This window comes from Lepus europaeus, chromosome 9 (genome assembly GCF_033115175.1).
Source record: "Lepus europaeus isolate LE1 chromosome 9, mLepTim1.pri, whole genome shotgun sequence".
Classification (NCBI taxonomy): Eukaryota; Metazoa; Chordata; class Mammalia; order Lagomorpha; family Leporidae; genus Lepus; species Lepus europaeus.
In genome coordinates this window covers 123511552-123524242 of record NC_084835.1, presented here as the reverse complement: position 1 = coordinate 123524242, position 12691 = coordinate 123511552, and the positions used below count along the sequence as shown (strand labels likewise).

The 12691-nt window shown below is 57.1% G+C and overlaps 1 protein-coding gene across 5 annotated transcripts in view; it reads right to left on the bottom strand.

Annotated features, from left to right (window-relative positions):
- Positions 1 to 443: 443 nt before the first annotated feature.
- The window catches only part of ZNF236 (zinc finger protein 236), a 116111-nt gene continuing 103863 nt past the window's right edge, over positions 444 to 12691 (bottom strand). For 3 of the 5 annotated variants that reach the window (XM_062201816.1, XM_062201817.1, XM_062201818.1), the window contains exons 29-31: positions 8993 to 9122; positions 5577 to 5753; positions 445 to 4728 (exon numbers count right to left, since the gene is read on the bottom strand). In XM_062201816.1, coding sequence (XP_062057800.1) covers positions 4607 to 4728; positions 5577 to 5753; positions 8993 to 9122 — 429 coding nt within the window. In that variant the 3' untranslated portion in view covers positions 445 to 4606. Of the gene's footprint in view, positions 4729 to 5576; positions 5754 to 8992; positions 9123 to 12691 lie in introns of all 5 variants that reach the window. The other 2 variants (XM_062201820.1, XM_062201819.1) reach the window with 1 other exon arrangement.

Below are 12691 nucleotides of genomic sequence, written 5' to 3'. Positions count from 1 at the left end.
CCGGGAACTTCCACCTGCGAATGCGGCACAGAACCACACGCACTCACGTACGGTTAAAGCAGATGCTACAAGCCAACGCTGATGTCCCCAGGAAAGTCCAACACCCACACATCATGGGCAGCAAACTGATGTAGTACGATTGGTTTTCAAGCCACTCCTAAGAACCGTTCCAAGGTGAGACAAAGCAGAGAGCCCTGGAGAAGGATCGGAGGACGGCGTCCTCACTGCATGAAATCCAGCAACCTGGTGTGTGGGCCCGTGCCGAGCGTGCTACCTGGACACCAGCTACAGCTGACCCCAAACCCAAATAAGTAAATATACAGGAGTTTTAAAATAATACAAAAACTATTTTTATTATTTTTAAAGCCAGCACAGTGGCTTTTGGCATAACTATCCATTTCTAATACAAAATTGGATTAAATAAATATCATCCAATGTATAAATAGACCATGAAACAATTCTCAAGATAAAAAGAGAACTCTTCTGAAAATAAAAAAAATTAACTTTAAAAACTTTCTCTAGTGGTGAATTAAGAACAAATCACTATGTCATTTTAGAATCTCAAATAGAATACAAATCTCGGTTTAATACAAAAGTGTTCATGCTGTGAAGTGTTACACATAAAAAAGATTAAATAGCAAAATCCTTTATGCTTACCAGCTATTGCTCTGCCATTTCTACTGATCTCTATTTTTTAGTGTCTTAAATATTTATTAGTCATTCTCACAAAAAAAAAAAAAAAAAAAAAAAAAAACAAAAAAACAAAGCCGTGCCACAGCGCCTGAGGGCAGTGGACGCGGACACCGTGAGCGCGCCCGTCTGAGCACGTGTGTGTCTGCGCACGGGACACACAGGGACCACACAACGCCTGGTCCGGGACCCTGCCAAGGCCAAGACGAGGCCAGCAGGAGGCAGGTGCCAGGCTCCTGCACGCTCACAACCCCGCCGCCTCACGCTGCAGACAAGAGTGGGTTTCGCGTTACAATGAAGTCAAGACATGGAGGCCCCGGGTGGAGATGGCCCATCAAGCTGGGTCATGTGTGTTCCTTTGAAGATTTATGATAAAAAGAAACAAAAGCATCTACATTACAAGAGTACAGATTATCTGGCAAAGCTGGTGGTGTGATGTGGTGAAGCCGCCACCTGCGAGGCCAGCAGCCCATGTCAGAGCGCTGGTTCGAGTCCTGGCTGCCCCACTGCCAATCCAGCTTCCTGCCAACGCCTCGGGGAAGGCAGTGGAAGGTGGCTCACACGGGAACCTGCATGGAGCCCCTGGCTCCCGGCTTCTGCCTGGCCCAGATCTGGCTGTGGCCGCCCTCTGGGGAGTGAACAGCCAATGGAAGACCTCTCTCTCTGTCTGTCTCCGCCTCTCTGTTGCTCTGCCTTTCAAATAAATAAATACACAAATCTTAAAATCAAAGCAGGGTAACTCTAGTTTGGAAGGGTCAGTCGCGAAATCTCCCCCACCTCACTTGCTATGCGATACGTTTTAGAAAAATAATAAATTAGCAATGATCAACACTTGATTAACTGTTTTTTGTTTTTTTGTTTTGTTTTTTTGTGAGGGGAGGGCACAGTTTCGACTTTGAAATAACCTTTGGGGAAAAACAATTACGTAAGAAGCAGGCATGAAATATCCCTAAAAACGCGCACTAGGAAAGCAGTTCCATGTAGCTTGTATGGCTCCTGCAGGATGCTGCTCACGTGAAGGCCCTCTAAGGTTGATATGTCTGTCTCAATACGTTGCAAATATTCTCCCAAAGCGAGGAAAAGCCAGCACAGAAGCTCACTGCCACTGTCAAAACTCTCCTGCCTGCACTGACACACGCGTGCCCGGCACATCAGGTTGGAGGGGTCACGGAACACGAGCTGTCAGCCTGACACCCAGACTTCCTTGTCCCTAAGGACAGAAAGGGTAGGAAGAGGACACTGGAGGAGCAGAGGGACCCGTGGCTAACACTCCCCCCTCATCAGCGCCCTCAGGGGCCAGAGCTGCCGCAGGTGGGCTGCTGGGGGAGGGGCTCCCCGGCGCACTCCCACCTATGCCCCTGACAAGCAGCAAAGCGGAGCCTATGGAGCGGGGGCGCCTGAGTGTGTGCTCTGGGAGGCCCCCATGAGGAGCGCGGCGCTGGTCTCAACGCGGCACCAGCTCCCAGCTTGGCCTGAAGTTCAGTGTCTTTGGGACGGTGAGGGATCCATCTCAGCTCCTTTACGTGCTTAACAGAGTTCACCAGGACACTGGGTTAGAGACAGCTAGGGCCTGCTGGCCAGGGGGCCGGGCCCGGGCCGGGGCCCCAGCTCTCCTGAGCCATACCTGTGCTGTGCGGACTTGGAGGCAGAGCCAAGCCACAGTGAAACTCTTTTCTGTGAAAAATATCTGGACTTGGAGTTTACCCAAGCGGCGAGCTAGTCTACCTTCAATATTTTTAAAAGAAAAACATTAATCACATTTCCTAACATCACTTTTAAATTTATGGTCATCCCAAGGCAGTATGCTACGCAGAGATGGGCTAGAAACACAATACTCTATGCTCAAAACCCCGGTTACGCAGGAAGTTGGATCTCACTAAGAGGACGTTTCAATCAGCCAGCAGAAGATACAGATCAGCCTGTAAACCACAAGAAACCAGTGAAAGCGCACCTGTCCAAATCCTCACATCTGTCACAGACTGTTTTGCAAAGCAGCAGCTTTTGTGACTAGGAAGGAGATCAAACCAGTCAGTAGATGCCTTGTGTTTGCCTTCCAATAATCAGAGAGAAGACATAGAATGGGTTATTGATAGATTTCTCTTTCTTTAACCAAAATAAAAATAGGCTTTAGATTCATCTGTTAAGGCCTGACGTAGGCATAATTAATTAATACAGTTCACTAAACTATGTTTTCTGTACAATTTGGAAACTAAACCACCCTTTACAAAGGGGTCCTGAGGTGACATTTAATGCTAAAAGCAAAATAAATAGCCCAGCAAGAACGAAAATTTAAAATTCCAATAATTTCAACTTTGGGGGATATTTGTTCATCAAAATTAACTAACATTTCTAAAATATTTTAATACAAAATTGTATATAAAAGAAAAAAGTGCATTAAAAGCAGAACCTTTGAAACTCTAGCACACTTACAATTATTCTGAATATACTGACAGTAGCCAGTTACACACACTGACACTCAGGGAAACCTCGAGATTTATAATAAGTCCAGCATCACAAGAATAAGTCAAATAAGGCTTTCGTTTTCTTAAAAAAATATACAATACACAAAGCAGTTTGGAAAAAAAGTAATATTATTTAACAGTTTTCTGACTTAAATATCTTCACGTAACAAAAGTTTCCATCTCACCATCAACAGTACTTATGTACATCCGCAGAGGTGAACAACAGCGAGATCGGAAGGTGCCTTCCAGACTAACAGTGAAACGTCTCCTTCTTAGGAATCGGCAACGAGCCCCTCTTATGATACAAAGTCCATACGATATTTATAATAAAACTACTCTCTTCTGAAACCAAGGAGGCAGCGAGAGAAAATAAAGGCAATTATTTTTCAGGAAAATAAAATAAAACCCAGCTTTATATTACAGTGGAGAAGATACCCCTCTGCGGGAGAAGGAACACAATACTGGTCTGAAGTGCTGGTGGGGCGCGGAGCCCCGGGCGCTATTCACAGAGCAGACGCCCCGGCGCAGAGCCCGCCTGCCGCCTGTCCGCGGCCGTCTGTACACAGCACAGGACACCAACGTGGAGTCAGGGACCTTTCCATCTTTGGACGATGAGCGCTCGGCCCCAGCATGGGTGGGATTCCGTGGGGGACGTGTTTGCTGTGGCACCATTGATGATACTGAGAAGTCCCTGAAATAAAACACACTCCTCAGGATGAACAAGAAGGTCACGGCGTGGAGGCCACAGGGCAGCGCTGCCCGTTCCGGCACACGGCCTGCGCACCCCGGCTGCAGGGATGGCTTGTGTGGTCCTCACCCCACGCACCTGAGCAAACACTCCTGCAGCGGCCGTGGCACCGGCCCTGGGCCAGCTCCTCTGGCCCCCTGCTGCCGCCCCACACTGCACTGCTCTGCAGGACCCGAGGTCCGCGTCGGAGAGCGCTGGGCCAGCCAGCTCTCAAGGTACTGGTTGCATTAACTCATGGCAGACTACAAAGAGTCGATTTCTTCTAATTTTCCAAATGGACAGACAAAAAAGTGGCAAAAGCGTCCCTGTGCGGTGGGACACTTTCCTGCTCTAGGCTACGCCTCGCCCAAGAGGAAGCACGGCGGGCATCCCGCAGGCTGCTCCAAGTTGACGTCTGTCTTGCTAAGACGAAGAAATCACACTAAATGACAGAAAGACCGCAGCTTCTGCCAGAACGGTGCACTGGCCGCGGTGTGGAGGTGCACCTGCCCCTCGCAGTACCTGAGTGCAGGGATCTGCAGACACGGGCTACGCCGCGTCTGCGTCTTTCCCAGCTTCCCTCCTGTCAGTCTCTGAAAGACAATGATCCGTAGGGAATTTCAGAGCTAAAAACCGATCGTGCAGCACTCCAACCCGTGAAGCCCTGAAACAGAAATCCCGGTGCGCCGTCCTGGCCCCTGGCCCGGGCCGCGTGCTCCGGCCGGCTTCAGAACACGTTGGTGAGCGCCTGCCACTCGCCCGCCGCCTCCTGCACCACCTCCTCCAAGTGCAAGGTCCTCAGCTCCTCCCCGTCCTGCTCCGGGTGCCCCGCGGCCTCCGGCAAGGTTCCTGCACGCGGGCAGAGAAAGGACAGGCACAGCCTCAGACAGGCAGCTCCTGGCTCGCCTCGCCCTGTGGGCTCGGGTGGCAGGCTCAGGCAAGGAGGGAGCACACAATCTCGCCCTGGGGAGGGGATGTCCCGCCCGCCTGCCCCCCAGAGGCCCCGCTGCTCACACACACACCTTTTCACTCCTGTCAAACCGAGCCATCATGCCAGGCTTGGCGGACTTCCCTACTTCTAACTCCTCCTCTGCGTGTTTGCTATACCCCTTCCGAAACACAGCCTGGAGTCAACAAGAGGGAGCCCACGCGGTCCCACAGCCCGGGATCTCTACTCTGGCAGCACCGGGCTGGTGGAGTGCAGCAGCCAGGTGTCCTCTGGGCCGACAGACACCGACTGAGCAGCAGTGCACCTGCCGGCCGCTGCCCGGCACCTCCATGGCCCAAGACCAGCACACGGAGGCGGCAGCAGCGCCGACAGGGCCTCCTGAGTGCTGCCCCCAGGCTACGGGAAGCTCTGTCCACTGACCACTCAATGCACCCACTCAAGTCTGGTGGGGCGCTTTGCTCCCAGAAAGTTCTGTATCCTCTGCCGAAACAAATCAGAAATACATTCTGACCAGGTCCTGTGTTGGGGGCGGGGCCACTCCCAGCCAACTTCGGAGCCAGCAGACACTAAGGGATGAGCTGCCCAAAGCCCAGAGTCCGGCCCCACTGTGCCCCTTCCTGACCTCAGCACTCGCTGGCCCCAAGCTGGGTTTCTCGGCCCGTGCCCTGCCGGGCCCCTCACAACACACAGTCACCGCGGGCCCTCGGGAAAGCCCGTGCGCAGGGCCACGGCGCTCAGGGCCTCTCACCGGTGTAGCTGTGCGCCCGCTTCACGTGCAGCTTCATGTTGCTCTTCTGCGTGAAGCCCATGGCGCAGTGGTCGCACCGGTAGGGCCGCTCGCCCGTGTGCTTCTTCATGTGCACCTGCAGCGCGCTCTTCTGGTTGAAGGCTTTCTCGCACAGCGTACAGTGGAAGGGCCGCTCCCCTGCAGGACAGAGGCCACGGTCAGCATCTCAGCCGCCGCTGACAAGCGTGTGTGAGAGAAGCGGGACTCTGAAGAAAAGAGGCCACGCTTGGTTTGGTTGTGTTCCTTTTTTTTGATTTGCTTATTTTATTTGAAAGGCAGTGGGACAGAGAGGAAGAGACAGAGAGACCCACCTACTGGGTCACTCCCCAGATGACAGCAACAGCCAGGGCTAAGCCTGGCTGGAGCCAGGAGCCTTGATCTCCATCCGGGTCTCCCACACGAGGGCAGAGACCCCCGTGCGTGGGCCATCACCCCTGCTTTCTGAAGCACGTCGGCAGGGAGCTGGATCCGAAGCCGGGTAGCAAGGACTCCACCGGCACACCGATCCCAGGTGCCACTGTTGTAGGCAGTGCTTTAACCTGCGCACTGGGACACGGCGATGAGCCGCCTGTTGCCCATCCAAGAGTTTTGGTGAAGCCACTCCGTGCCAGGACAGAACTCTCATCAGCACTACTCAGAGCCCCAGAAGCACCCATGATAAAAAGCAGAGCATAAATGGTTTAAATGAAGACAGGACACGAGAATACCAGCTCCACTCAACAGACACACACGCTTTTGTGAACGCTACATAACTGCTCTCGCGTTAACAGGGAGACTGAAGAGCAAGGGGAAGGGGCACCAGGCCGACGTCTGGCTCCGCTACCCACCCCGCACTGCCCCAACGCCACCTGCTTCCTCCCCTCCCATCCCGTGGAAGCTGTCTCATGGGGTCCGGAACAAAGGGAAACTCAAGCCGGTCCCCTCCCCAGTCCTTGCAGTTTTACAAGTCCCAGCCAAGGCAGCATGACTGGCAACAATGCCAGAACATGCTTGGCTCGTTCCCAGAGCTCTCAGGGGTTAGCTGGGCTGCACGAAGCGAGAGGCTGCAGCAGGAGGACAAGTACTAGGCGCTAAAGCCAGAACACCGTGTGCTGTCAACAGGCAGATCAAGGCGCAGGGCACCAAGCACCCGCAGACAAGAGACCCTCAGGGAGCCGGGCTTGGGGTCATGAGTGCACACCCCTGGTTGTCCATGCGCTCGCGGTACACACGCTGACGTGCGTGCCCACACGGGAGGCCTGCATAGTGTTCCTGGTCCTGGCCTCAGACTGCCCCAGCTCCCACCCGCACGGCACTTAAGGATGAACAAGTAGACGGAAGATCTGTCTCACTGCCTTTTGCATAAAATGAAAAAAGTGGGGGGGGGGGGTGAAGAGAACATCCTCATAAGCGACAGTCAAGATGAGGTCCATTAGCCACCTGGTGGGCTCCAGTGTGCACACGCGTGCACACGCACACACACACACACGGCCCAACACCAGTCTTCACGATCCGCTTAACTACAAAGAGCAGGACAGCAGATGCTACCACCACATTATCTCAAGTCACAAAGGATAAAACAAAACTCAGAAACAAGTACAAATGCTATTTTTAAAAATCAGATAAAAACACTAAAATGTTAAATGTTCCACAGTTGCATGAGGAGTATCTGAGAAACTGAAAGGGAAAAATCCACACGGCGCCCAGGGGCCTGGGGCAGGCATCCGGCACGGTAGCTACGCCCTCCATTGCTCGAGGGGCTGGTCTGAGTCCCAGACACTCCGCTCCTGACCCAGCGTCCTACTGACGAGCACCCGGGGAGGCCGTGGTGAGGGCTCCGGTACCTGGGTCTCTGCCACCCAAGTGCAAGACCCGGACTGCGTCCAGGTTCTGGTTCCAGCCTGGCCCAGCCTTGGCTGCCCAGGCATTTGAGAATTTAATCGGTGACTATAAGATGTTTTTGTATCTGTCTCCCTGCCTTTCAAACAAAAATGAAAACAAACACATTTTTTAAAATTAAAAAAAGAGGGGCTGGCATGGTGACACAGCAGATAAAAGCCACTGCCTGCAGTGCTGGCATCCCATACAGGCCCCAATTCATGACCGGGCTGCTCCACTTCTGATCCAGCTCCCTGGACGCATCTGGGAAAGCAGTGGAAAATGGCCCAACTGCTTGGGCCCTGCGCCCACGTGGGAGACCTGGAAGAAGCTCCTGGCTTCTGGTTTCAGATCAGTCCAGCTCTGGCCGTTGCGGCCATTTAGGAAATGAACTAGTGGATGGAAGATCTCTCTGTCTCTCCCTCTCTCTCTTTGTAACTCTGCCTTTCGAATACATAAATCAATCTTTTTAAAAAAGACAAAATAGATACCTGTTATTAAACCACTCATTCTGAGAGACGCTATGGAAATATTTAATGAAGCACATAAACCAGGAAATTAAAGGAAGACAACAACCAGTGCAGCTCAGTGTAGGCGGCACGCCCATTCTCCACACTCCCAGATGGCACCTGCCGGCGCAGTGCAGCTCCCCTGCACTGTCCAGTCACCTCCGCCCTCCCACGGTGCTCAGGGCCCTGCATCTACCTCACCACCAACAGCAAACAGCACTCACCTGGAGCGAGCATGCAAATAACAGCAGCTCAGCATCGAACTTGAACCACACACACGGAGGCTCCAGGTCCCTGAGAAAGGCCACAGCCCAGGGAGGGAGATGGTAGGGAACCCAGGGAGGGCTGGCCATGTGGGCCCTGGGGCCCTGGTGGCCATGGAGCAGCCCCCTGGGGAAGGGCCACATGTGCCAAGGCCAGAGGACGACTCAGAAAACAGCTCGGGGAGAAGGGGAAGGCTGCTGGCCCCGGGAACACCGTGCTCCAAAGCAGAGGCACGATGGGGCAGGCGAGTGGAGGATCCGGCATGGCTGTGCCAGGTGCTGTGACGGAGCCGTGGGTGACCGAGCCTCTACCCAGGCCGGGGAGGGGTGTGTGTGAGGAGCTCCTTTGGGCCCAGGGTTTCAGTATGGCCACTGTGTGGATGAAGGGCTGGGAGCAGTGAGGCGCCCTGGGGAGGCCGAGCCTTGTGGGTGGAGCAGGGGACTGAGAGGCAGTGATGTGACGGAAGGAGGCAGAGACAGAAGGGCTCCAACCGCGTCACCAGCGGGACAGGGGTTGCAGGGCCGGGCTGAGGTGGGGGCCGTGTGCCTGTCCTAACAGGAGGGGCTCCTGCCCGTGGCTTCCGTTCTAGGGTGATGACGCCAGCAGCAGTGTCTCCGAGCTGAGAGTCAGGGAGGATGACGCACTGATCACAACAAGGGGACCTGCAGGTGTGGCCCTGTACGTGCAGATCTCCCCCAGCCCCGCTGTCTCCTCCCCACAGCAAGTGCGCGGCCCTGCACCCCTTACCTGTGTGGATGCGACTGTGCCGCTCCAGCTGGCTGGGCTTGGCGAACGCCTTTTCACAGGCGTCGCATTTAAACACTCTCGGCTTCTGGGAGCTCAGGGAAGGGCCCGCCTGGTGCGTCTGCATGTGCTCCTGCCGGAGAGCACAAGCACAGACACACGTCAGGACGCCGACAGAGCCTAAGACCACAGAGCACAAAGGGGAGCCAAGCCCCACACACACGCACCGGTGGCAACCACAAGACCAGGCCACGTGACGCTGTGTTCCCCAGGACCAGAGCCTGTCACCAGGAGCAAGATGGAGACCCCGGCTCCAACCTGAGCTCTACCACAAACGACGTGGCCTTGGCCACACCTGCTTCAATGAGGCCACGCAGTCCTTCCTCGGGCTGCAATGAGGACACCACACAAGGCCACGGATGCCGGGCCGCCAGTCCAGGGACAGCTCCACGTCAGGTTCTTCCATCAGCGGTGGGCCCAGCCGGTGGCAGAGACGTCCTTCAAGGACACTCTCCCGAGAGCCTGCAGACCGCGGAGGCTCCTGCCTCACATAGCCCCAGCCTTCTGAAGCTGCAGGGTCACGTGTGTCAGAGACTGCGCCCTGGGACCAGGGTGCTCACTTGCTTGCACCCGCAGGGCACTGGGTGCCACCGCCTCCTGCTCCCCAGGCTCACCAGTGCCGGCAGAGCCACAAGTCTGCAGGAACTCTCCCCTAGGCCATGCGTGGCGAGTGTCTGACATGCACAGGCGTCACGTCACTCCACGGCCAGACAGCACAGGAGGAGACCGAGAGGCCAGGCCCTGGCTCCGCTGGGCGCTCTGGCAGCACAGGCCGAGTGCCGGCCTGGCCGGGGGCAGGTGCCCTCCGCGGTGAGCAGGCTGAGCCTGGGCTTCTGCTCCCCCAGGCAGCGCACAGCTAACGACAATCTCACTGAACCCCGAGCGTGCTAAGGACCGAGTTCCCCATTTCTGGGACCACTGTCTTCACACAGCGAGCGCCTACTATGTGCAACGTAGAAGGCTGCAGGGGCACGCGGCCAGCCGCCTCTCGCAGGGCGATGGAACACTGTGGCACGGCGGCTGTGGTCTGTGGTGGGGTGCTCGGATGGGAAGAAGAGCTGCTGGCGAGCCTGTCCCACTGCCCGCACAACCCAGACCGGGCACAGGAACAAGGAGCCCAGGGAGTGGGGGATGGGAGGGCGTCTCTCCTTGGTCCTGGGCCCCTGGTGGACAGGACCCTCATGGTGCCTGGACACGAAAGCAGCCCTTGTGCCTGACTTGCTCTCTGCATCCACTGCCCCACGAAGCCTCCCTTGCTTGGCTGAGGAAGTGGTTCTGCCTCCTCAAAGAGCAAAACCGAAGTGCAGAAGGTGCCCCCCCCCCCGGGAGGGCGGAGAGCACGCGTGGGCCTAGCGACCGCGCGGCAGCGCCAGGACAGCGCACACCGCATGCAGAGCTAGCCCAGCGGCCCTGGGTGCGTGGGGGGTGCATGTGTCTGCTCGCGCTTCCTTGTCCGCTAAGACGCTCACTGGGAAGGCTGAACTTGGGGTGGGCGGTGGAGGAGCGGAGGGGCCTGGGGCTGTGCTCTCGCTCCTGGCGAGGAGTGCGGGGCTAGGAGGAAGAGGAGCCCTGCACTGCCGTGCCTGCCGGCCGAGCTGGCCGCTGTGGACATTGTCATGTTGGGCCAGAGCAGAAGAGGCGGGCGTGGGAGCTGCGAGCCTCTCCTGGCACCCTCGAGCTCACTACATAGCACCCACACGGCCCCCTGTAATTCCGGCCCCCTTGCCGCACAGGACGGTGGTGTGTCGTCCAGGTCAGAGGGGTGGCATCCAGCCCACCTTAACCCTGCTTCCCGTGGCACTCTTGGGTGTTGGGCATTTGCTGGAACCCCAGAGAAGGCTCTCTGGGGAGAAGTGGGTCGTGGTCGGACACCCCAGGCTGTTGTCTCAGGGTCCTGCCACCCCATCCATTCGCCAGGGCTGGCTCCAGCCTCCTCCTGAGACCCCGTCTGGGCTTCAGACAGAGCCTCCCTCCCTAAGACGGAGCGAGTGTGTCCTGTCCACCTGGCCCTGCGAGCAGGCAGGCCTCACAGGAGGGTGCTCCCACGTGCTCTCTCCCGTCTGGCGTTTCCCTGGATAGCTCGCCAGAGAGCAGTGGCTCCGTCCCTGGTGGATTTTCTCACGCTGTCCTCACACGGGACGCCCGAGGTGGCTCGCTCTTGACCCTGACGCAGTAGGCGAATGTGGAGATGGAGGAGACCACATGTGTAGCTCCTTCAGGCTCTGGGATGAGACTGCAGGCAGCATCTCCGTGCCTGGGAAGGAGGGGCACCGGCTGGGCGGGGAGAGTCCTGTGCCCCAGGACACTCAGGAGTGACGGGGCTGCGAGCTGTCAGGCTGCTCAGCGCTAGCAGACGACCTGGGTGTCTGTCTGCTCTCCGCCAAGCCCTCCCCAAGCTGGGCCAGCACTGCTGGTCCCCAGGGAGAAAGGCCACACCGCCCTGATCTGTGAGGCCCTTGGAGGCCCCTGCTCACACACTTAGCCTTTCTGCCGTGGGCCCACGTCCCTCCCATCCTGCACCTTGCTAGAGATTCCCACTTCCCCCCCAGTTCTCACTCTTCCCACTTGTGCTGGGAGGACAGCCTGCCGCCCCCAGCCCCCTGTTCTCGGGGCCTCTGCTCTCGGCTCTGCGGGCACGTGCAGGCGGCGTCTGAGCAGGTGGACACCAAGGATGTCCTCACATCGCCCCACATGACAACGTCCACAGCGGCCAGCTCGGCCGGCAGGCACGGCAGTGCAGGGCTCCTCTTCCTCCTGGCCCTGCACTCCTCACCAGGAGCGAGAGCACAGCCCCAGGCCCCTCCGCTCCTCCACCGCCCACCCCAAGTTCAGCCTTCCCAGCGAGCGTCTTAGCGGACAGAAAGCACGAGCAGACACATGCACGCCCCACGCACCCAGGGCCACTGGGCTAGCTCTGCATGCGGTGTGCGCTGTCCTGGCGCTGCCGCGCGGTCGCTAGGCCCACGCGTGCCCTCCGCCCCACTCTGTGCTCTATTCCTCGTGCTCCTCCCCTGACCATTTCTCAGACTTGCCTTGCTTGTGAGGACCTGCACGGTTCTACAGGGCTGGCCAGGGTCTGTAGGACGCCCTCTGTTGGGATCTAGCTCGTTTTGCTAGCACCAGAAGCAGGCCTAGGAGGCACCAGCACAGATTCACGGACCCACACTATGACCTTGCACTGGACACGCACCACGTGCGACTTCCGGCTCAAGCAGCACTGGTCAGGTTTGTCCAGGACAGACTTTGTCTGGCTTTTGTCCCTTTCTGCATGGTTTCCCTTAGAAGGAAGGAGAGCCCTGGACTGCATATCACTGGGCTGGGAGTCTCCCCACTCCTGCTCCTGCTCCTGCTGCCCCAGGCCCTCCCTGAGCTGCCTCTCATGTGGACATCCGACAACCTGCGACCACAAGGCCGTGGCCATGAACACCGTGCAGGGAGCCTGTGTGTGTGGAGGTGCACAGGCAGGGCTGCTGCCCAAGGTGAGTGCACAGCGCTTCACCAGCTGCGGCCACCTCCCCTGGGAGGCCTGCTACCTTGTGGCCAGCACGCCTGCTTCCCAGAGCCTTCCCAGGACGTGTGACAGGTGAGAAGTGGTGCTTCCACGCCACTCCAACCCACACCAGAAACCGACACTGAAGTGCA